This window comes from Molossus molossus, unplaced genomic scaffold (assembly GCF_014108415.1).
Source record: "Molossus molossus isolate mMolMol1 unplaced genomic scaffold, mMolMol1.p scaffold_m16_p_7, whole genome shotgun sequence".
In the NCBI taxonomy this organism is placed as follows: domain Eukaryota; kingdom Metazoa; phylum Chordata; class Mammalia; order Chiroptera; family Molossidae; genus Molossus; species Molossus molossus.
The window spans coordinates 58,189,150-58,214,799 of NW_023425401.1; the positions used below are offsets into that span (position 1 = coordinate 58,189,150).

Here is a 25,650-nt window from a genome sequence, read left to right on the forward strand (position 1 = left end):
CACTGATGAGCTATGTGACCTTGGGCATGCCAATGAATGTCAAAGAAGAATGGATTAGACAGGGGTTCACCAAATTCAGAATCAGAAAACACATATTGTGGATGAAAGAGGGGCCACATACTACACCTGACAAGCTCAGGGGAGGCCCACCAAACCCAGAGACCAAAGTAACCACAAATTATGGTCTGAATGTAAAAATTTCTAACTAAAAGCAGATCATGTTGGGTAGTAACTTCCTAGGCCTGTAGCTTCCTTGACAAATGTCACTCTTTAACTTTGAAATTGTCTATTGTGTTTGTGTATCTAAGATAACACAGCATACCCTGGAAATGTCAGAGTAATTTTCTTTCCAGACCCCTCGAAGGCACTACCTCCAGCACCAGAAAATAAGACTATATTATCGTGTTCCCCATGTACCATCTCTGTGATGGGAATGTTAGCTATCCTGCACCCACCAATGTAAAACAAGTATGTGTCTCTCCATTTTACTTTTCATACATTCCAGAGATTTCCCTGCTTTTCCTTTTCCCACCTTCCTGATCTCCCACCAATGGATTCCATGTAACCTCCTCACATCTTTGATTCTAATGTATAGAATAAGCTGCAAAACTGTAATTCTCCAGAGCACTTTCTCAATCCATTCAGTTTGCTTTCTGGCAAGTGTTATCAGTTTGGATCAAATAAACTCCTGTAAGACTTTTTCTTAGGTTGGACGTTCTTTTGTCGACAACATTCCTGGATCAAGTGAATTTTAATTCCCAGGGCTGGGGCTAAGGATTCAGCATTTTAAACTGTTTAAAAGATTAAACAGTTCAGCCCTGGCCAGTTTGGCTCAGCGGTTAGAGCGTCGGCCTGCGGTCCTGAGAGACCCGGGTTCGGTTCCCGCTAAGGGCACGTACCTCGGTTGCAGTTTGTCCCCGGCCCTGGTTGGTCGTGCGGGTGGCAGCCACTCGATGTGTTTCTTTCACATCGATGTTTCTCTCTCTCTCTCTGTTCCTCTCTCTCCCTCCCACTCTGTCTGTACAAAAAAAAAATGAAAAAGTGTCCTCGGGTGAGGATAAAAAAAAAAAAAAAAAAAAAAAAGATTAAACAGTTCAGCATTTAAAAGTTTCTTAGGGGATTGGGATCCTCACTGTGACTTTGCGAGCCCAGAAAGCCAGGACCTGTAAGCTTCACCTGGTAGATGGCATAGCACTCGATGATGGCCAGTCTAGCTCATGAAGAACTCAAAGGGCAACTGATCACAAGATGTGAAGCTACAATAAACAGGCATTGGCTGGAGAAGTTGGAAGTGAGAAAGGGGGTTAGTGGAAATCCCCAGACTTAATACAGAATCATTGTGCACTACGGCTTCTGGACCAGGGCAGATCCACAGAACGTTTACAGCAGTGGCTCTCAACACTGGAAACATATCAGAATTCCCTGGAGAGCTCCTGCGAAATACCAGGACCCAGGTCCTACTCCCCGAATTGTCAGACCTCTAACCCAAGCTTCCCCAAATGTTTAGACTATGTAGCCCAGATGGAAAACCACTGATTTAAGAGTTAAAGGGGTGGGGTCACTTAACACAAAAAATGTGGGCTTTGGAGACTTACTTTCTTTAAGGTCTACTATCTGTACAATGCAGATAACAACACCCACTTTTGCAGTCGGTTGTGAGGCTTAAATAAGATAAATTACATATACCTTTGACTTAGTCAAAAGTCACTTCACTGTGAATCCAACTTCCTTAGTGGACTGAGAACACTAAGCCCCAGAAAGGCAGGTCCTTGTTCACGCAGCTGGGCAGCCTCCCAGTGGAGATGCTACTTAGCTCCAGATGCTAATTCTACAGCACTGGGGGGCCTCCTCTGGGAACAGGAAAAAGCCCACAGAAAATCCAAATGACTCCAAATGGCCACTTTTCTCCCTCCCACACCGAACTTTGTCCAGTGAAGAGTCCCTCACACAAAATAAAGCCTTAGTTTTCTTTACCTAAGAACCAGGTCATATCCCTCCCTACAACATTGTATGAGCTTGGCTTTTAACATGTTGCTGATGGTGCTTGATTTTGACCCATTTGAGCTTGATGTTCTGTTCCAGTCGCAGCATCAGGAATGAAATAGCTGCCTCCCTGGTGACAATGAAATTGGAGAATGCATTTTCACCCACTGTGCGGGAGGTGAGTGGGAATGGGAGGTGAGGAGTAGTGGACCAGGCAGCTGGAAGGCAGTTTCGGGAATTTGGACATGAGGAATTGAGGGACTGTGAGTGTCATAGGTTGAACTGTGTCCCCCTAAAAGACGTTGAAGTCCTAACCCCTTTATTTAAAAATTGGGTCTTTGCAGATGGTCAAATTAAGATTAAAATCATTAGGGTGGGCCCTAAGCTAATATGACTGTGTCTTGGTCAAGGGGAATTTGGACACAGGCCAGATACACACAGGGAGAACTCCGTATAAAGATGAAGGCAGAGACTGGGTGACGAAAAGGTCAACACTGCCAGCAACACTGCCAGGAAGAGGCCTGGGACACATTCTTCCCCCAGCCCTCAGAAGGAGCCAACCTGGCAGACACCTTGACCTCAGATGTCCAGCTTCTGTGAGAAATACATTTCTGTTGTGGTCCTTAGTTACAGCAGCCCTAAGAAGCTAATACAGTTAAGTGTCGGATCCTTATTCAAAGAACACAGCCATGCACTGAGGCAGGGACCCAAAAGTATCCACTGAAGAACTAAAACTCCAGAAAAGTAAGCATGTTCTGACCCATGTGTGAGTCTTAACCCACGGTCGAGATGCTGGGCTTTATTTGATACAGACACCTAGACTTGAAATACAGCTTGTGTTCTAAGTTCAAGATTACCAGCCTCTTTGTTGATGTTTTCAAATGTGCCTGGACATGAGCAAAACTCAGTGGCAATTTTCTCACTAACCTTCTCATCAGTACAGTAGGTAATAACTCTTACCCAGTACTTGATATATACCATGTATATGAATTTATTTAATTTTCACAACAACCTTATCCTGTAGGGATTATGATTTTGCCCATTTTACAGATGAAGAAACTCAGGCACAGAGAGATAATGAAACTTCCCCAAGGCTACAGAACTAGAAATGTTGGAGCTGGCATGTGGACCTGGGCAATAAGGGTCAAGAGTTCATGCCCTGAAACACTACAAAAAATGGTTACAACTTGCTGAGTCCTTAATCCAGGGCAGGTACTATTCTATAGATTTACATTCCAACCTATTTCACATTCACAACCATTTATCTAAGCTCTCAGACTGCTTATTTTTTTCATATTCATACTTCCAGGAAAGCTCTTTTACTTTGAGTGAAAAAAGGCCTCCTAATTCCACACACATCCAATCTGGTTCCTCCAACAACACAAGTCACAGGCTAGTGATCCTACAGCTGCCCCTTGTGGGTGTCTTCCGTGGTCCAGCTGCCTGCCCTTGCCCCCTCACCCTTTTAGCCCCAGGTATAATTATAAAGTGAATGCGTCTTTGGGGAAATCGGATCTCCTAAGGCCAAACTCATTGCTTTCCAAACTAGGATTTAGTGGGTCTTTTTACTTACCTTGTCAGAGACTAGTGGGACACGACTTCCCAACCTCTGTATGTGATTTAATATTTTGGTATGAAATAGCTACTTGCTTTTATGGAGAGAGTCACAGAGGGAAAAGAAGGAGCAGGAGAGTGATGTGGAGGAGGAGATGGACAGCAAATAGAGGGGAGAAGAGAGAAAAAACCAAGGATGATTGCATATCTGTGACAGGAACTGGGCCAGGTATTGATCTTACTGCTGGAAACTCTGAGAGGTTAGGTAGCCTGCTGCACAGAGCTGGATTTGAACTCAGAACTCCCATCACTGCAACCGAGGTGGGGTGGCAGGGGACAGTGGTCCTGCTCAGCTTCTCAAGGACACACTTGGCTGGGCAAGGAGGTGATGATGACCATCGCATCTGTCAGGTCTACACGGTGCTCCCTTCAAGGTTCCACGTGCGCTCAGGGCAACACTGAAAAGGCAGTTTGGTTGTTGAGAGGTTTTTCCCTTTAGAGGTTGATGGCTGTGCCCTGTCACACAGCTGTGGTATATTAGCCAGGCGGTGTCCACACGTGTGTACTTGGGCCTTTTGACTCCCCATAAAAGCTAACAATGCCAGATGTGGCAAGGCTTCCTTCCAGAATGAGCTAGCGTGACCCCTCCCCCCAACCCTGCGTTACTAGTTCCCTCCAAATCTGTTTGATAACTTATGAGGAAATAGATCTTTCCGTCTCAGTAGCAACAAAATTGGTCTTTGCATCTGTGAAAATTATGCTCTAGATGACAGAAATCCTGAACATTAATTATCAGTCACTGACATGAGTGGAAAATAGAGCTGGAGTCTTTATTCAAGCCTTGTTTTGAGCAAAGCAAAGCAAAGCAGAGCAAAGCAGGAGTTGATTGTGGAGAAAACCGGTTAACAGGCTTGAAATAGCTCAGTCGAATGGAAAGAACGTGAGCCTGGGGCTGGGCCTGGGCCTGTTTAGTCCCTGGCTCTGCCTCTAAATGCATGTGCTCCCTGGGCCTCAGTTTTCCCATTTGTAAGTCACTGTTACCCCTCATATCACTGCAGGACTGAGTGAGAGAAGGCATGTAGCCCATGCAGGCCCTACACACAACCAATGATTTATATTACTTATATACACTTGGAATAACTGGGGAGAAGAAATCTACTGGGGAGAGAGTCCTTTTCTTGCCAAATATTAGCTCTGAATGTATTTAACATGTGCTGTGTCCACACCAGATGAATGAATATTTTCCTTTAGTTGCCATTCAAGCTCTGAGTTGTCTGGTTCCCAGGCAAAGGTCTCCTTCTCCTTACTCAGTAGCATTGTCCTGATCTTCCTTGTCCTTGTTCCAACTACCTAGACTCAGATCTTGCCCCCTTTACAGAGCTTTCCCCACCAAAATGCAAAACCTGAATCTAATCATGAGGAAACATCAGGTAAACTAAATTGAGGGACATTTTACTTTTAATTTTCACAAGTGAACGGCTGACTGAAGAATGGTCCCCGATTAAAGGAGGAGACTAAAGAGGCATGGCAACTAAGTGCAAAATGTATTCTGGATTTTTTTTTTTTTTTTTTATCCTCACCCGAGGACATTTTTCCATTTTTTGTTCAGATAGAGCGGGAGGGAGAGAGAGGAAGAGAGAGAGAGAGAAACATCGACGTGAAGGGACACATCAAGTGGCTGCCACCCGCACGACCAACCAGGGCCGGGGACAAACTGCAACCGAGGTACGTGCCCTTAGCGGGAACTGAACCCGGGTCTCTCTGTACTGCAGGCCGACGCTCCAACCGCTGAGCCAAACCGGCCAGGGCTGTATTCTGGATTTTTAAACTTTTTTTTTCTATCCAGGGTAACTGGCAAAATTTGAATAAGGACTGTGTCAGTGGTATTTCCTGATTTAAAAAAATATATTTTTTCTTTATTGATTTTAGAGAGAGGGAGGAAGGGAGAAAGAGAAAGAGACATCCATGAGAGAGAACATAGATTGGCTGCCTCCTGCATGCCTCCCACTGGGAATTTGGCCCACAATCTGGGCATGTGCCCTGACCAGGAATCAAACCGGTGAACCTCTTGGTGCATGGGTCGACGTTCAACCACTGAGCCACATTGGCCATGGGGTATTTCCTGATTTTTATAATCATACTATGGTTATGTAAGAGAGTATCTTTGGTTTTAGGAAATACACATCGAAATACTTAGGGATAAAAGGACATAGCATTTGCAACATACTCTCAAACAGTTAAAAAAGTATACAAGATATAATATAAAAATATTAAATGTATATGTACAGCCCTGGCTGGTTTGGCACAGCGGTTAGAGTGTCGGCCCATGGACCTAAGAGTTGTGGGTTCGATTCCAGTTAAGGGCACATGTCTCGATGGTGGTTTGGTCCCTGGTCCTGGTTGGGTTGTTTGGAAGGCAACCAATGGATGCCTTTCTCACATTGATGTTTCTCTCTCTCTCTCTTCTCAATCTCTCTCTCTCTCTCTCCCTCTCCCTCCCACTTTGTCTAAACATAAATGAAAAAATATCCTTGGGTAAGAATTAAAAAAAAAAAGTATATGTACAGATACATATATACGATGATGAGTATGAATGACATTTGCAATTTTTCTGTAAGTCTGAAATTACCTTCCTTCCCCTGCCCCTCCCAAAAGCATTCCACAACTGACTGCATTGTCTCTCTTTTACTTTGTGAATGTCCTTGTGATAATAATTTATTTTTTAATCCTCACCTGAGGATATATTTTTTTTCCATTTATCTTCAGACAGAGTGGGAGGGGGAAGAGCGAAACATTGATGTGAGAGAGACACATCAACTGGTTGCCTCCCACACAACCTGGACCAGGGCTGGGAACTAAACTGCAACCGAGGTACGTGCCCTTGATTGGAAATGAACCCGCAACTCTTGGTCTGCGGGCCGACGCTCTAACTGCTGAGCCAAACTGGCCAGGGGTGAATAATTTTTTTAATGTAAATGGTGAATAGGAGTTCTTTTTGTACTCCTACCACTTGACTAACAGGCAAATAATGTTACTATAGCTGGAAGAGTCCTCAGAGACCACCTAATTCAAACCCTCTCCAGTGATGAGACCAGGCCCAGCGGGGTCTTTGGCTTATTGTCACACCGCTGACTGCCTGAGAGGGCCCTGGGCTCCAGCCTGACCCCCATCCAGTGCTCTTTCTTCTTCACAGTGTGACCACACAATGCATTTGGCTGCTAAGGAGTGACAACGTGACAGGACATTGATCCCCTTGGCTTTTCGGGACAATGGACGGGACCTGTCAGGAGGCGGGGAGGCCCTGGTGTCAGTGTCCTTTTCTCCATTTACTCCAGAGGGACATGGTATAAAAAATGTTGGGCAGCTGCTCTAGTCACATCTGTTCCCAGGGCTCTAAGTAACACCTAGTGTTAATGAGTCTGATTGTCTCTCCAACCCTGACTTCTGTCTGAAGTCCACACTCCTGGACCCATCAGCTAACTACTGCCCATGGAACTGGCACCTTGAACGTCACATGTCCAACACCAAATACTAGATTTCTCCCTTCCTCCGCTTCCCTGATCTCAGCCCAGCATTACCATTCAGCCAGTTGTTCAGGCCAAAACCTGAGGGCACCCTAGCCTCCTGATTCCTGATTTTTATAATCATACTACGGTTTGTACCAGAGCCGGGAACCGAACTGTCATTCTCTCACTCCTCCCGGCGGATTGTCCTGGCCTTCCAAATATATCTAGAAGCAGCTTCTCTCTAGTTCACTGTCACCAGCCTGACCCAGGCCACTGTGATTTCTTGCCTGGACTTCCACAGGCACCTTCTGATGGAGTCCTGCTCCCACCCTTCCCTTCCCACTGCATGTTCCCCACTCAACAACCAAAATGAGCCTGTCTCTCCGCAGCTCAAAACTGTCCAGGACTTCTGTCTCACTTAAAATAAAACTGAAGTCTTTACAAGGGTTTTAACTGGGACTCCCTGCATGGTCAAGCTCCTTTCTCAACATTCTTCACCCCAGAGCCTCAGGCACCCTGTCCCTTTGCTGTCCCAGGAGCATTACCAGCACGCCCCGGCTTCAGGGTCTCTCCTCTGCTGCTCTCCCTGCTGAGTCTTCTGCCAAGGCCCGCTCTCTGATGGCACCCAGGCCCCTTCACACATGCCTTCCCTGGCTTGCTTATGGAAGGGAGTACCCCCTGCCCTCCCCCACACTGCCATCAGACAGCATGTGCTAATTCCTTCACTGTCTCCATCCCCCACTAAGTTCCTGGTGGTTGGGAATCTATTTGGTTCCCTCTGTATTCTAGTCAATGTTTGGCACATAGTTGGAGTTCAATACATATTTGTTAAAGTAAGGAATGAATGCACTGTTTAGTCACAAAAGCAAGAAGCAGAACAGTGTATATAACACACACCCACTTATTTAAAAAAAAAAAAAGAAAGAAATAAACATACCTCTGCTTGCTTATCTTTGGGAGGATTTAACAACCGGGGCCTCTGGCAGGGTGAATGGGTGGCCAGGGCCAGGGCTGCAGGGACACTTGTCAGTGTAGGCACTTTTGCTACCTTTTGAATTTTTTAGTAGGTACATGTATTACTGATTTGATGTATTACAAGAATATACATGTATATATCAAATTATTATGTGTACACCTAAAACAATGTTAGATGTCAATTATATCTCAAAAACAGTTTACTTGTAATTAATTCCACATTTCCTCCCCCCAAATATTGTAAGGTACACCTTCACCAATATGTGAAAACTCATGCGTTACAAATATAAAATCATGATACACAAATTTTGTATGTAAGTACATAACTTAAGATAAGATTTAAAACAATGTAAACCATTCAGTGTAGTTTATCATAACCCAGGCTAAAAGACATTACATCTTGTGCCCATGTCAGAGTTCTCAACATCTCACATATGCAAAAGTCCCTTTAGAGACCTTAATTTATAAAAAGTTACTGAAAGGAGGACTAAGAAAGAAGAAACAAAAGCAAATTAGCTTTAAGACTTACTTGTGGGTAAAATATATGTATATATGTATATATATATATGTATATATTTAAAACATATAAACAGATCTATACCCAACTTGTTAATGTTGCTGGCCATCCATAATCCTGACAATAAAATAATTATGAGAAGACAGTCATAGCAGACTTAGTTTACATTTGTGAGAAGGGGCAAGGGATAGTGGTGGAATGTTGGACTTGGAGCACCTGGGTGAGTGGCCCAGGTCTATCTCCACCAGATGGACTCTGGGCAAATCACCTGCATGGCCTCAGTGGGTCTTGGGTTCCTCTACTGAAACAAAGGGGTGTGGAGGTTGAGTCAGCAATCTGAGAGGTCTCCCAGCTCTAGCATTCTGCAGCTCTGCTTTGAGTAGATATTACCTGTTTGCCCTCACAAACGCACAGGTGCTACACCTCTGAGGATCCATGTAGACATAACACTGATGTTGCAGGAATCCTCCTGCCAGAGCACGTCCTCCAGGCTACCTGAACCTCAGTATGACCGAACCAAAAAGCTGAGGATCACCGTCCTGCTTCCAGAGCTTCCTCCTCAAGCCTGAGGATTGGAGCTTTTACACCTTGTGCCTCTGCCAACTATTAGCCAAGTGAAGCACTCTGGGGATGTGCTACATATGAGCTGAGCAAAACGTTTTGGAGCCAGGTGTGGACAGGGCTGCCTTTGTGTCCCCAGAGTTGGGCCCACCGGGAGATCAAGAAGAAGGCAGGTGGTTTCATGAGCCACCAGTGCAGACTCATTAACATGAACTCCATTTTCCTGAAAAAAATGCTGGAAGGAAAAACTGTGAGGGAGAAGTGCTCTCTTCCTACTTAGGGGAACCTGTGTCGGGGAGGGATGTGGGGCAGTGGGAGAGGCAATTCATGAACCTTGATTCTTAAATCATCTGCATGAGGGGAAGAAAGGAAATGGCACAAAACTGGCCCTTCCTTGGGAAGCCCCTCATTACTGTTTTCCTTATTAGATTCATCTCAACTGTTTTAAACTGTGATAATGTCAGGGTCACTGTGCATTCCTTCTGCACATGCCCTTGAATGGGTGGAGACGTGTGGGAGTGTGCTGGGTTCCAGAAGGAATTTCTGTGGAAATTCCACAAAGAATTCTCTCTGGATTAGTCCTCAAAATTGAGTTTAGGGTATGGTTACAGTATGGGAAAGTAAGAAAGGGTAAATGAAAATACTGCAAGTCAAACAAAAATGTCTTTCAAAAGAAGTTGGATGATGTCTAGGGTTTGGTTTTCTTAACTGATGCTTTTCAGCCCAATTGTGTCCTTTCTTTGAAAGCTCAAGAGTGCTAGTCTTTGGAGTGGTCATTGGAGGGGTGGGGAGAGGGGAGAGGGAAGAGGTGTGCAAAGTTGTCACACTCAGAAAAGGGCCACTAAAGGGGGTTATGAAAACTCTGCCCCTGGATATTAAAGAAGACACAAGACAGCATTTAGGCTGGTGAATTTAAATTAAGGGGAGATTCAGAATCACTTGGGGGTATAGCCTGTACTTCTTCATTTCAAAAGTCTCAGAGAAGCTTGTAATTCAAACCAATTCTCTGTTGTTACCCTGAAGCTCCTCCCCCTCAGGTCCAAACCCCCTTTTGAGAGCAACTGTTGGACCTGTCCAGGACAATTCTTGCTTAAAAAATGGAATCAATCTGTGAAGCTTGTCCCTGCACTAGAATTATGAAATCTCAATGTACCTGGAACAGCTGTGCCCCATAGGAACCTACAGGCCTTCAAATGCAGCAGTTGGGGCTGTAACTGCTTCCTTCCTTTCTTTTTCTCCTGCTTAAATGTACTCCAGAACAGTGTGTATAGACTGCAGATACTTGAGAGAGAAGTTGGGTTGAAAAGTCTGTCTTGAAACAAAGGAAGGTAAACTCCCGTTTCCAGCGCCAGGCAGGGCCTGTTCTGTCACCCGCCAGTCTGCAAGTCAAACAACACATTTGTGGGCAGTTAAATATGATGAATAATATAATTTTATATTTACAGATGTACTTTAAACAATGTCACTTTTATCAATCACTCTTCTAAAAATCTATAAGCCCCTCCTCAAAATAAAGGACTAAGTCTTTGAAAGTGGCTTTGCTTTTTCTCAGTTGACTGTGGTCTGATTCCAGTGTGATCTTCCAAACAGGCCCTCAGATCCCCCTGCACCCCACTCCTGTCACTTCAGCTGGCTGGCTGCCTCATGGTCTCAAATTTCTCTTTAATTTTGGAATAATTGCATAGGATCATATCATTAAGATTATGGATAAATCTTAACTACTCCCCAGTTGCTGAACACTTTTCTGTTTCTCTTCTCTGAATTTTGCCAGGAAGTAGCTAGTCTGGTGGTTGTCAACTTCGGTCAGTCACTGGGATATGGGACTGTGAGGAAGGGGAGGGTGGGAGGTGGGGTTATTTATTTTTTAAATTGACTTATAACATGCATACTGGAAAGGGCACAAATCACACAAGTGTGCCTACCTGATGATATTGGGCACACAAAATACCCCATGTCAACAGCACCAGACCAAGACACAGAACATACCAGCACCCCAGAAAAAGTATCACTTTCCCTATCCTTTGAAATTCCTAGATCCAAGGTGAAGCCCAGGAATGTGCATTTTAAAGATTTGCACCAGGGATTTCCCACACACCAGTCAGACTTGGAGACCAGGGATTTACCAAAGGTTTTCAAATTGCCCACAGGTGTCAATTTGGGGCAGGGGATGGGGTATAGACAGGGAGCTGTCAGGCCTGCCTTCTCCTTCAATCAGAGCTTTTTGTACTTTTTTCTTTTTTTTTTTATCCTCACCCGAGGATATTTTTCCATTTTTTGTACAGATAGAGTGGGAGGGAGAGAGAGGAAGGGAGAGAGAGAGAAACATCGATGTGAAGGGACACATCGAGTGGCTGCCACCCGCACGACCAACCAGGGCCGGGGACAAACTGCAACCGAAGTACGTGCCCTTAGCGGGAACCGAACCCGGGTGTCTCCGGACCACAGGCCGACGCTCTAACCGCTGAGCCAAACTGGCCAGGGCTGTACTTTTTTCTTACACTGGACTACCATCTATGGATAAAAACAATCTCTTGCTCCACAATTCTGAAAACTACCTGTATAGTCAGGGTTTAATCAAAGAAGCAGAATTACGAGGACGGATAGGGATATATATGTATTTGTCTATGTACTGTATGTACATGAGTCTGTAACAGGTATCTGGCCTTTTGCAGCAGTAATTGCTAGTTGAATGGCCTCTGTAAGGCTGCTGTTTCTGTGTCTGATGCTGGAGTGTGAAGTCCACAGGGCAGGCAGTTGGGAAGGAAAGAAGAATGGAAATTTGGGGAGACCAAAAATAATCTAGAGCTTAAAAGCCTTGACTGGAACCCCATGAGGATGGACTGAAACTGTATCTGTTCTTGCCTTTGCCCTTGATGGCATGGATGTCCTCCAGAAGCCAGGGCCCCTCATCCTGGAGCTCAGCACACACACCTGGCCCAGGAGTTAGAGACCCTGAAGGGGGTCCAGGGGAAGGTGCGATAACTGCAGCCTGGGCCGCTGCCTCTGCAGTGAGGTGAGCCAGCAGACAGGTGACAGTGCACGTGTGACAGAACTGCTGCTTCCCTTCTGCCCTCCAGAGCATCCAAGAATCTCTCTGTGGCCCCATCCCAATTAGAAACCCACAGGACAGAGAATTCTGGGAAATGCAATCCAGCCTAGCCAGGTTGACACGTGACAAAGCCACCATCACCCATCTGGTCACTGGTTCTCAGGCTTGGCTACACACTGAAATCATGTGTGGAGTTTTAAAACAAACTGACGTCAGGCCTGGCATCGTGATATGTGAAAGCTTCCTAGGTCATCCTACTGTGCGTCGAGGCTGAGAAACAGGGCTGTCAACCTTAGTACTATCCTCAACCCAGGGCCCAGGAAGATAAATTCTACTCTCTTTTTGCCCCAAAAGGAGCATAAAGATATCTGGTTATTTGCTCAAAGTCCCTAACACGTTTTCCTCATTGCCTGCTTTCCTGTGTCTGGCTGTCCTCTCTCCGCGAACCGAGTGGCGCCCCCTGCCGTCCTCAGCATGCTGGCTGTGCTTTGGAGGAAGCCACGCAGGTTATCTCCTGGTGCTAAGTGGATCAGGAGCACAGTGGGCAGGCTCAGATCACCCGAATGCCAGCAAGCTCACAGTGAAAAGAAGACTCGGAAATTTTCACTGTTAAGTTTCTAAATAAAGCATCATTTCCTCCTAGGAATAGACTAAATGATTATAATGCACACAGGCAGTCAGTGAACATTTAAGTACCATAATACAAGCAAGAGCTGGCAAGTCCAGTGCTGTGCAATTGCAGGTGGTTGAGAGGGGCCACTGTAGGAGAGGAAGTGGGAAAAGAGTTGGGGACCAGAAAGAGCTCAGGTTTAAGTTCCATTGCTGCCACTAACTAGCCATGGGGCTTGGGCAAGTCACCTAACATTTCTAAGTCTCTGTATTAGCCCTACCTCCTGTGCAGGGTCATGGAAGGCCTCAGAAGAGAAGACATGTGAAAAGTTTTGGGGGAAGAAAGTCTGAAAGCATGGCATCTCTGTGCACAAGGAAGTAGTATGAGCCTTGTAACAGAGGACAGTGGTGTAAGGGAATGATTAGATTGTGGATTGTTTAGGCCCCTTGCTTTCCTTTTCTTATCTACAAGGCTATTTCTCATGAGATCTGAAGTATGAGCCTGGCACAATTGATTAAAATGAGTCTTTGGGGTTTCCTTTGGCTTTCTATTATTTGTCCTCTCCCACTCTTCCCCATCACAGCAGATGACTGAAAACCGGCAAGTCACCCCATTCTATGCTCTCTAAGTAAGTTTACACAGAACCTTGCTAAGAAACAGCAGCAGCAAAGGAGTCTTTCACTGAGTCTCTGGGAAGTAAAACCAGGGAAGGATCTGGCAGTGCTACATGTTTATTGGCCTATGTTTTTTGTTTAAAGTAGTTATCTTGCCCAAATTATATTTTAAGCTTCTTGAGGGCAATGCTGGCTCTTGATCTCCCTTTATTTCGATCTCCAACACTGCCTAAGACAGTGCAGGAATCTAAAATTCCAGGTTTGAATTATAGCTCTGGACCTCAAAAGTCATTTTAGTCCTTCTCAGTCTTGGTTTCCTCCCCCATACACTATGACTTACCTACATCACGGGATTATTGTACAGTGCAAATTAGACAATGTGTGGAAAAATGCTTCTATGATTACAGATGTGCTGTGCAAATGGGAAAACATACGACAAGAACTGTTACTTCTCAAGAACTAGGTGCTGGCTAGTTCTTGTTGAGGACAGGGAGGCACAGAGCAGAGGTCACTCCTTGGCTGCAGATGAGGAAACACTCAAGGGTGAAGGTGAGGGCGAGGTTATGGCCCCAGGAGCTCGAGGAGTGGTTTTTTCCCTGCCCATCACGGGAGGTCTCTGCTCGCTCTCCTGCTGCAAGCTGTTGGTTTGGCCTGGTCTCGTGTTTATTCGTGTGTGTGTGTGTGTGTGTGTGTTTTCCCAATCCAGTGTTTACTGAGTATACTATATGCGAACCACCGTAACAGGGGTTGAGAATTGAATGGTGAACAACAACAGATGAGGTCCCTGCCCTCATGGGTCTGAATCTACCCTGGTTATTCCCACCAAGTTTGTACTCAGCTCATGCACTGAGAGAGTTGGACTACTAGCCTCAGGCAACCCCAGGGACTGATGTAAATATGTTTTAGTGGGATTCTAGATAGAGGCTGAAAAATATCAACATGCGGAGGCCAGGTCTGATAAGAAGAAGAAAAAGAAGATAAGGTAAACCTGTGCCACCCTCTTTTGGGTTGTCCCTTACTGTCTACCCACCCCAAGTTTCCAGAGTCCTGTTCTTGACGACTTTACCCTCTAGTAAAACTGACTGACTTCACTTATTCATCCTAAGTGATAAATGCCCTGGTGGAACTGCACTTCTGGGGCTGAAGGCCTTGCGGTGAAAGAATGATGTCTCAGCTGGAGGGAGAGGTCACCCTAAAATCACACAACCAGGGTGGTCAATTCAGACAGGCATTTGCAGGGACAAAAGAAGTTGAGAAAGTGGGGGATATCAGTAGGGAGTAGTTTGCAGACCTTTCTGGTTTCTAAAGGTTACCAAATATCACGGAGTGAAGGCAGGGAGCAGTGTGGCCCATGGCAGGGACTAGCCTTTATTTAGGAAGAAGTCTGCAGTAGCCAGAATCTAGAAAAGCTCCATCAATACGGCCTCTTCTTGCCTCTCTCAATTCTGATCAAGCTGCCAGACAACCCCACTGGTGAACTTTGAGATGAATTTCTAATTTTTCTCTTAGTGAAAAAGGTAAAGCATCATTTATTACAACCCCCCCCCCCAAAGTCAAATTCCTGAACAGCTGTAGGTAATGTGAACCCCAAGTAGACTCATTAAAAGAAAAGGGTTTATGGTAAAATAAAGCTCTGACATGCAAAGCTACACAAAACAAATTTAGTATTGCACTGGGAATGATTAGAAAGCAGACACCCTGGTAACCACCAGGCAGGTGAAGGCAGAATACTTGACCAGCCACCCAAGAAGCCCATCCACATGTCTGCCCCAATTGCAGCTCTTCCCCTCTTCCAACACTCCTGACTTACTTCCTTGTGTTCATCTTTGGTTTTATCACCCAAGTGTGTAACCTTGGACACTGTGCTCAATCTTGCCCATTTTTTAGATGTCTTTTTTAAAACTTATTTTTACTGTTGAATGTATTACAGATATCCCCTCCCCTTGTTCCCCACTCCTGCCCCCCTCCTGTCTTCTCCACATTATTGCCTATGTTCATTGGTTATGCATATATACATATAAGTTCTTTGGTTTATTTCTTCCTACCCCCACCCTTCCCTTTGAGGTTCCTCAGTCTAACAACCAATTTGTACTTCTTAATTCCTTCATCTTTTTTGCCCACTCTCCCACACCCAACCCACCTCCCATCTGGCACCCAACAAAAAGTTCTCTGTATCTATGAGTCTGTTTCTGTTCTGCTTGCTCATTTTGTTTGTAGATTCAATTGTTGATTGATATGCATTTATTGCCGTTTTATTGTTCATATCTATATATATATATTTTTTTATCCTCACCTGAGGACATTTCTTTCCCATTTTTTGTTCAGATAGAGTGAAAGGGAGAGAGAGGAAGAGAGAGAGAGAGAAACATCGACATAAGAGGGACACATTGAGTGCCTGTCACCCGCATGACCAACCAGGGCCGGGGACAAACTGCAACCGAAGTACGTGCCCTTAGCGGGAACCGAACCCAGGTCTCTCTGGACCGCAGGCCGATGCTCTCACTGCTGAGCCAAACCAGCCAGGGCTATTGTTCATATTTTTGATCTTCTTCAAGAATGTCCTTCAGCATTTCATATAATACTGCTTTGGTGGTGAGAACTCCTTTAGCTTTTTCTTGTCTGGAGAACTCTTTATACGTCCAACAAATCTAAATAATAACTTTGCAGGATAGAGTAATCTTGGTTGTAGGTCCATGCTTCTCATCACTTTGAATATTTCTTGCTGCTCCCTTCTGGCCTGCAAAGTTTCTTTTGAGAAATCAGCCGACAGTCTTATGGGAACTCCTTCGTAGGTAGCTGCTTTTCTCAAGATTCTCTCTTTGTCTTTAACCTTTTGCATTTTGATGCTGATGTGTCTTGGTGTGGGCCTCTTGGGGTTCATCTTGTTTGGGACTCTCTGTGCTTCCTGGACTTGTATGTCTGTTTCCTTCACCAAGTTAGGAAAGTTTTCTGTCATTATTTTTTAAATAGGTTTTCAATTTCTTGCTCTCTCGTCTCCTTCTGGCACCCCCATGATATGAATGTTGGTACGCTTGAAGTTGTCCCAGAGGCTCCTTATACCACCCTCATTTTTTTAATTTTTTATTCTTTGTTCTGATTGGGTGTTTTTTTTTGCTTCCTTATATCCCAAATTGATGGTTTGCTTCTTAGCTTCACCTACTCTACTACTGATTCCCTGTAAATTATTCTTTATTTCAGTTAGTGCATCCTTCATTTCTGACTGGTCCTTTTTTATGCTCTTGAAATTCTCACTAAGTTCACTGAGCATCCTTACAAGCAGTGTTTTGAACTTTGCATCTGTTAGATTGCTTATCTCCATTTCGTTTAGTTCTTTTCCTGGAGTTTTGTTCTGTTCTTTCATTTGGGACATGTTTCTTTGTCTCCTCATTCTGGCTGCTTCCCTGTATTTGTTTCTATGTATTAGGCAGAGTTGCTATGTCTCCTAGGCTTCCTAAGGTGGTCTATTGTAGTAGGTAGCCTGTAGAGTCCAGTGCCACAGCCTCCCTGATCACTCCAACTGGCCCTTGAGGTGCACCCTTCATGTGGACTGTCCACCTTCTGTTGTAATAGTCTTGATTGCTGTTGGCATGTCAATGGGAGGGATTTACTCAGGCTGATTAGCTGCAATCACTGGCTGTGCCCAGTGACCACTGACCCCTGACTACCTTGTAGGATCAACTGTGCAGGGGCCCACCACATAGAGCAAGACTTACTTCAGCAGGGCTATGGTACTCACTGAGTCCACTCCTTGAGTGTGTCGCTTGTGGAGGTGGTTGGGTGGTGGTGCTTCAACATGGTCTGAGGTTGTCCACTGGGTATGCTGGCTCTGGGGCAAGGTCAGCCACTGCTGGTGTTCTACCCGGGGCCACCAGGCATAAGCTACAAAGTAATCTGCAGATGGCTGCTTCTGTGTTGGGCTTGGAGGTGCCCAGGCAAAGTCAAGCTGTGAATCAAGGCTGGCTGCTTCTAGTGCCAGACCTGGGGCCACTTATCGAGAGGTATGGGGCTTGCTGAAGCCAGATGCTGCTTGTTTGAGAGAATTTTGGAAAATCTGAGGCAAGAGCCAAAACAGGCCAACCATATGGTAAATCCACTGGAAACAGCTTGGGTGGGCCTGAAAGTTGGGTAGGGCAGGGCCTCAGGGAATCACCAGGGTGGGGCAAACAGTGTGAGCCAGGTTGCTGAAGTCCCAGATATGGGGCCTGTATGCCAGCCCTGTGGGTAAAGGGCTCACCAAAGGAACACTGGCCTCTGCCAGCATGTCTGTCCTGGAGAAAGCTGCCTCTCCAGCCCTCACCATGATGCCAAACAACTCAGTCTTCCCTATGTTTCTCTGGTGCTGTTCAAGCTGTCTCCTTCACACTGGAGCCTGGAGAAAGCGAGTCTGAGTATGTCTGTATGTCAGCCCTTTCAGAGGAGCTGCCTGGGACTCCAGAAGCCTCAACCTCTCTAAGCCTGTTCCTCCTGGTTTTTACAGCCAGAAGTGATGGGAATTCTCTTCCTGGTACTTGAACCCTGAGCTGAGGGGGCCTGTCTCTATGTGGCTTCTTTTTTAATTCACAGTTGTAGGACTTCCATTCAGCTTGATTTCAGTGGCTCTGAATTGTTCTGTAGTTTAGTTGTCATTTTGATGTGGTTGTGGGAGGAAGCAAGTACCGTGTTTACCTACACCATCTTGACCGGAAGTCTGAAATGTCTCATCTTTTAAGCAATCAGTTCTCCCTCCATTTATTCTTTTCCTTACAATTTAGCTGTTCAAGACTCAGGCTGTCTAACCTGAAGTTTTCTACTGTGTGGATTTTGCTTTTGGTGCATGTCAACACATTGAAATGCATTCATTCTTAATGCAAAAAATCACCTGTTTTAAAAAAAAAAGCTGTGTGCAAGCCATGTTCTTAAGGGGGCACAACCCACCATAATCACATTCTCGTGAGTATGTGGGCAAAGGGAGCTCTCACAGTAGAGGTAATGAGGCAGTGAGGGAAACATGATCTGGGGGGAGTTCTCTGTGGAACTAGTGATTTATGAAAAAACTTTGTAATTGGAAGTGTCCAGGGAATGCTTCCTTTAAGGTCTTCCAATATAGTTTGCTTTAGTAAGAAGCACATTTGGAAGAGGGTTTGGCATCACATTATGCTCTGGGGTCTAGGGTTGTACACCTGGATATAGGAAAAGCCTAAGGAAACTAAACCACTAGTTAGATTCACCAAATGTAACAAATATAAATTGCAGATCAAAAGGAAGATGAGATCTGGCCATTTACTTGAGTTTAGAGCAAGAAAAGTAAGCTTTTCTTGCTCTAACCTCAGCAGATAGTTCCACCAACATATTATTAGCATTTTCAAAGGTTTTTTTTTCTTTTCATCAAACACAGACTTACTAAAGAGCTAATCCACTTAGGGTGACCTCTAGACACCTCAGTAACCAGAACCCTAAATTATATGATCCAGAGCTATGGTACCCCATATAATGAACAAAATAAAATAGCAAAGTCATACTAGGAGATGAAAAGGTTTTTAATACTTTAAATATGCTTAGGGTCTGTTTGGATCTGCACAAGGGAAAAAAGCTCCAAAACAGATGGATACAATAAAAAGATTTAAAAGTCAAGGCTCCCTTTACACCCAACAAGACATCGACACTACCTTCAAAACTTGACTACAGTATTCATTGCGCAGCCATGAGCACAGCCTAAAAGACACAGAAGAGAATAAAAGAAACAAGGTAGTGCAGTCCAGAGAGACCCGGGTTTGTTCCCGCTAAGGGCATGTACTTCGGTTGCAGTTTGTCCCCGGCCCTGATTGGGTTGTGCGGTGGCAGCCACTCAATGTGTCCCTTTCACGTCGATGTTTCTCTCTCTCTCTCTTCCTCCTGCTCTATCTGAACAAAAAATGAAAAAATGTCCTCGGGTGAGGATAAAAAAAAAAAAAAAAGAAATGAGGCAGAGGCCCTAATGACCACATTCTGCTTCTCTATTTTTATTTCTTTCCTTGGTTCTCCTAGGGGTTGTATTTGTGAAAGGAAGCAGAACTGTGTATTTGGAGGGAAGGAACCAGGAGGGAGAGATTATCGGGAAAAGGACTTCATGCATATTTGACAGGCAGACAGATTTCTTTTCTGGGCAGAGAAGTTTTTAAATCTCTTGCAAGACTGGGTTCCTGCTCTTACAGTATAGATGGTAAATGATTTCCAACCCTGGTTTTTATAACACCGTAGGGTATTTCTAATGATTACAATCTCTGTGTTTAAAATTCTCAAAACCAAATTAATTTGAGTTCGCGTTCACTGAAAAGGCAAATATGATTCAAAATCTTTTTTTCTTAGTTACTGTCTAGTCTACCTTTCTGAAAGATCCGCCTTGAAATTCCTTCATGCCTGGCTCTGTGCCACTGTTATTGCGACGTTTTAGGTCTAACCATAGTCTTCTTGGATGCTTCTCTTCAGGTCCCGTCTCTGGATCACCCGGAATCCCATACAGTTCTTCCCTAATCCTCTTCTCGTGCCTGCCCACACCCCGACCCCGACTCCAAACCCCTCCATGGACTCCTCTCCTTTCAACTCCAGATTCTCAGAACCTCTCACCTTATGAAATTCCTGAAGGGCAGGCTGGACTGGGCCCAGCAATGATGTTTAAAAGTCGACCAGAATGTAGGGAGAGGGTTCAGTCTAATGTGGCTTCCATGCTTCTATTAGCTCACTTCTCATGCTGGGCTGGCTCAGTCTAACCTTGTTACATGCATTACGACATTTAACGTCGACCCTCTGAGAAAGCATAATTCTATCCTTTTTTAAAGATTTAAGCTCGGAGAGGGTACAAGATAGGCTAGGCAGAGTAGAGCTGCGAACCTCGCTCTAGGCCTAGCTCTGAACCATCAAGCTCTTCTGTCTGAGCAGATTTGTCCTTATGTTTCTGGACACTAAAGGATTCAAGAGCTTTGGGGTTTGCTCCTGTGGTGGACCAGAGAAAGGATGGATCAGTGGTTACGGGTTCCAGCTCTGCTGCCCCTGCCACGCAATCCCGGTAGAGGGTGCTGCCTTCCTGTACCCAGGCATGCCCACTGACCACCGGCTTCACCATGAGGGTCTGCCACTGAAGGCAGGCAGATGTGTGAAGTCTTCACTTTGCACCTACCTACAATTCCTAGGCTGGAGGGTGGTGGGACTTCCAGGGACTATGCTTCTTATAGAAGGACCAGGGCCTCAGCATTCTTTCTTGACAAACTGTGTACATCAGTTCATAGAAAACCTTTCTACTGATAAGACTAAATATTCGAACCCAGAGCAGTCAAAGAAATCCTAGGTCTGGGAGCTGTGGGGAAGAGGACAGAGACATGCATGCTTGTGTTTGGATCAGTAACGCACTCTTGAGCCATCCCTGTTGAAAAGGCATCGTGGCAGGGGCCTTCGAACCCTCTCTGTGAACCATTTCAACATCTCTGGAACATCACCTCCTTTCCCCACTGACCCATGTTCCATACCACCAACTACCACATGGAAACAAAATATTTGGTGGCCTTTTCTTCTAGTCTGTTCTTAACGCTTTTCTACCGAGTACCTAATTTTGTCAGCCCAGTTTGGTGCACTGGGGGTGAAGATGGGTGTTGAAGTAACGTGGAGTTTCATTTATTCCTCATCTTTCTTATTCATCAGGAGTCAGTCCTGAGATGAGTGTGGGGCTCAGGTTTAGCCCCAGCCGTTCACTCCCAGGGCCCACACGCAAACAGACTGCTGGGTCCAGCTTGGCAGGGAGGTGAGTCCTGAGCCGCCATGCTGAAGGACTACGAGCTCAGTGTGTGTGTGTGTGTGTGTGTGTGTGTGTGTGTGAGAGAGAAAAGTTCTCACAGAAATGTGCAGTTGCCCTCAGATGAATCTTGTACCACAGATCTCTGCCTACACATATAGCCCTATTGCTACCAGAACACAGGGAGTTAAAAATAAAACAACCCTTGAAACTGAAACTTAATTCTCCATGGCAATCTATTAAATAGCTAAGGATTTTTAGGCCTTATTAAAATAAACGTTTAGTGTATTCTCTTATCCTCTGACACTTCTTTGCTTGTCAGCACCTGCTGGCAGCGGCTAGAGTAATCTTGCCAATTTTGCTATGTGTGCAAATCAATTTGATTTCCCCCCAAAAGATAAAAATCAGTAAAGTGATTAAGTTACAATTAAGGCATGTCATTGAAAGCATGGACAACATGAAAAGGCTGAGAAGGACTTGCTCTGAGGTCATTACTAACTTTCTTTTACCCAAGTTAAATGATAACCCCCTTCGTTCTCCTTGACTCCTCTGCTGTATGTGATATTGTGGGTGATCAACAAACCTCCTCCTACTTCTTGAAATTCTCTCCTCGTGCAGCTTCCATCATGTATCCTTATGCCAGGTCCCCTTCCTGATTCCGGTAATAGTTCCCTAACTGTCCGTCCATCCATCCATCCATCCATCCATCCATCCATCCATCCATCCATCCATCATCCAACCATCCATCCATCCAATAGATGTTTAATGACCCAATGTGGCAGGTACAGAGAAAAAGACAGTATATTTATTTATGTCTGATACTACAGTTAAAAATGCTCTCACGTATATGATTTCATTAATTTCTTGCTACAACCATGTGAGGTGGCTGCTGGTATCGCCCCTTTATACACGAGGAAACTGGCTCTGAGAGGATCTGTGATTTATTTACAACAGCACAGCCAGCAGGTGGCAGTCTGGACATGAATTCAGGTTTACATCCCAGTAAGAAGACTTCAGGTTTACATCCCAGTAAGAATTCATACATTCTGGTCAAGTATAATTTCTCAACTAGCCTCATTGTTCCTAATTAAAGGTCATGATCCAGTCAATACATATTTATTGAGACTGTGCTAGGCTCTGGGGGATAAAAAGGCTGGGTCTCTGGCCTCAGAGAAGCTTGTGGCCTAGTGTGGAGACAAACATTAATCTAATGTCCACATAATAAACATTTGTTTTCAAGGTATGAGGGGAAGCTGACATAGTTATGAAAATCAGAGAACTCCTCCAGGAGGAAGTAATCATTAAGATGCGTTCTGAAGGATGAGTCAGAGTTAGCTCTGGGAAGGTGGGTGAAAGAAAATTATATACAGAGAAGGACAAGCATGTGCCAAGGGCCTGGTGGCAGGAAGACACGATGTACTGAAAATTCTGGAACGCCAGCTAGACTGGCATATAGAGAGTGAAAGGGAGCCTGGCACAGGATGCAGTTCAGACCATGCAAGACTTTGTAACCATGATAATGACATTTTGCTTTTAGCTTAAGAATGATGGGAAGCTACAAGTCAAGAGAGTGCTATGATTAACTTTGATTTTGATTCTGACTTCTGTGTGCAGATGGATTGTACAGGAGCAAGAGTGGAAGCAGGGAAAACAGCTGGAAGGCTTTTGTAGTTGTCCAGGTGAGAAGTGATGGTAGCTTGGACCAGGGAGGTGGTGGTGGAAATGGAAAGAAGAATCTCCCAGGTGCCCCGTGCTCTGCTCAAGCCCATTTTCTCCCTAAACCCTGTCACCAGAGTGTGCTCACGCATTTGCAGTACATGGAAGCTTGTCCACACTTCGGGGCTCTGCTGGGGTCTCCTCTTCCAGGAAGCCTTCTCCGGACAATGGGAATCCTCCCAGATCTTTCAGAAGTTGTGTCTGTCTTCTGCATTCTCCATCTCACACCTGATTCTTCGCTATGGCTTGGCTGTTCTCCGATCCGTTCCTGGAGATGCCTTCATTTCTCTTGTTGTCTTTCTTTCTCCCTTTGGAAAGTAAATGCTTTGTTGGCATTTGCTGAATGGTATCAACAGGGCTTCCTTGGAAATTACACTTGTAAATGATTACTCATGCCAACACATGCCAATTGCCTCCCCCCGCCCTAAATTAAACAGTGGTTGAATAAATCTGTCTTCATGATCTTGATCTATCAAAACGTACGTCCCAATTTTTCTATTATTTCCTCTAAACTCTTTTCCTTATTTCTCCTAGTAGAAAGCAGTTTCGGGGGAATGAAGTGGGGGTGGGGTAGGGGCAGGAGTGTAATTAAACAAGGGCTATCTGACCAGAATTCCTATATCTTTTAATGGGGTATTTGATTAATCTCTTCTACAGGCACCATTATTCATGCCTTGATGGAATCTCATTTTATAGCCCTTAATACATGGACCCAATTTATCCACATCACATTGTATTCTAATACTTGTCATCCAAGTTATTAGCTATCTCCTCTCAGTGTAAAATCATCAGCAAGTTTGATTAGCTTATTCCTTGGGGATGATAGCAGAGAGATAAGAACAGACACAGTACAACATGACCCTGAATGGTTCTGCATCCTCAAAATAAAACTGCTAAGTGGAATGCACTTATAGTGCGGGGCTGGACAAAATAAATACCTGCTCCATGGCAGGATCTCGGTGGGACCCAGGAGCCATAGCCACAAAGGGCCTGCTGCTTTTGTGCCTAGTGGTCCTGAGCCATCATCCTGAGTGCAATCACTTTAATAAAAATAGTGGGGCTCCTCCCCCTCAGATCCCCCCTCGATATTTTTCCTGAGAGGCACAGCCCAGGACACCACTTCTGCCTTAAATCCCATTCTCTCCCTCCCAGGGGCCTGGCAGGCCAGACGATCTAGAAGGAGATGCACAGTGCTATGTGTGGCTCTCTCTCCAGCACGCAGTCAGCTCTAAGCAGCCGGCCCCTTCTTCCTCTTCTCTGGAACCAAACCTGAGGCTTGTAACTCACTGGTGGCTTCAGTTCTTTCTAAGCAAGGTCACCTCTAGCCTAAAGAGAGAAGTGCATGACCCCTATAGAAAGGTGGGCTCAAAGCTCACGGAGAATTTCCAGTGCCCCATCCTCTACACACCCACCTCTCATCAGCCCAATCAGGCAAAACTCCTACCATCCCCTCTGGAGTCCTTTAAAAAGCCTCCCCCATCTTTTGACCAAAGGCCCTGTATCAATTATTCTTGTGCTTTTCTGAGCCTAGAAGGGGCGGATGGGAGAGGCTTACTCTTAGTGGTGGCACTGATCCTTCAGGAGGTGGAGCCTGGACCTACTGGCTCATTTCTAATAAACAGAATAATGTGGAAGTAACAGTGTGTCACTTCTGAGACTGGGTCATAAAAGGCATTTTGACTACCTCTCTCTCCCCCTCTGGTTGTGGGCTCTGAGGGAAGTTAACTGCTATGTCATGAACATCCTTATGGAGAGGTCTAAGGTACTGAGAGGGAGGAACTGAGGCCTCCTCCAACAGCCGGTGAGTGGGCCATCTCGGAAGTGGGGTCTCCAGCCACAGCCAAGCCTTCAGATGACAGACAGCAGTTCTGGATGACAGCCTGACTGCAACTTCATAAGAGACCCGGAGCCAGAACCACCCAGCTAAGCTGCTCTCAGGCCTCTGACCCACAGAAACTGATAGATATTTGTTGTTTTAAGCTGCTATGTGGGGCCTTTGTTATAATAGGTAACTGATACACTCTTACTACTTCAGAGGAAGGCCGTGGTCCCTCCTTCCCATCAATTCCCTTCTTGGGTTCATTTTGACCTCTTCTGTTCAGGGAGTCTGGTGTGCCTCTGGTACTCTCTACCTGGCCGGTCCCTGACTTCTACCATATGTCCTCACAGTCTTGAGGACTCTTTCCCGAGGAGAGGGATGGATGGGGGAAGAGCTCCCTGAGGCCTGGGTTTGGAGTTCCAGCTCTTTGCCTGCCATCCGAAGCGACAGCTGGGATTAGAAGAATGACTTTTTGTAGAGAGCAGCTGTCCCGAAGCCATGAAACTCTCTCTTCTTTCTGAAGCCGGGGTGCCTAACGACTTCAATCAGGCCGACAGCCAGCATGAAAAGACTTTGCAAATAATGGGTTCCCTTTTGTATCCCATGTTCCTATCCTGCACCCTTCTGACATTAGTGGGGATTCCAAAGCTGGATGGGGATGTAATCTGGCTTAAATGTTGCAGGCGCGCCACCCCCTCCACCCCGCCTGGCTGCGTCCTGCCAGCACAGTCACCCAGGAGGTGTCGGTTCCACTCTCACTTCTCTCAATTACACAAGGGATGGAATGTAGTTTTGATTAAAAAAAAAAAAAAAAAAAATCCAGGTTGCTCTTCTATCTGGTCAAAATCTTAGTTTTATGGGGCAAGATAGGACAGTTATGGATGTCCATCTCTTGGAAGGCTTGGAAAGGTAACAAAGCAGTGGATTTAAGCACTGAGTGGACCCTTAAGCAGCGGTTCCCTAAGCAGAGCCCCTAGGCCAACAACATCCGCATGGGCTGGAGGG

At 45.3% G+C, this 25,650-nt stretch overlaps 1 protein-coding gene across 3 annotated transcripts in view; it reads right to left on the reverse strand.

The window, feature by feature from the left end:
• The window catches only part of ATXN7L1 (ataxin 7 like 1), a 253,531-nt gene that overhangs the window by 127,456 nt on the left and 100,425 nt on the right, over positions 1-25,650 (reverse strand). Inside the window, exon 4 of one of the 3 annotated variants that reach the window (XM_036246190.1) lies at positions 22,034-23,134. The exons of the other annotated variants lie outside the window; for them this stretch is intronic. Coding sequence (XP_036102083.1) covers positions 23,049-23,134 — 86 coding nt within the window. The 3' untranslated portion in view covers positions 22,034-23,048. Of the gene's footprint in view, positions 1-22,033; positions 23,135-25,650 lie in introns of those variants that run through there. 3 annotated transcript variants of the gene reach the window in all.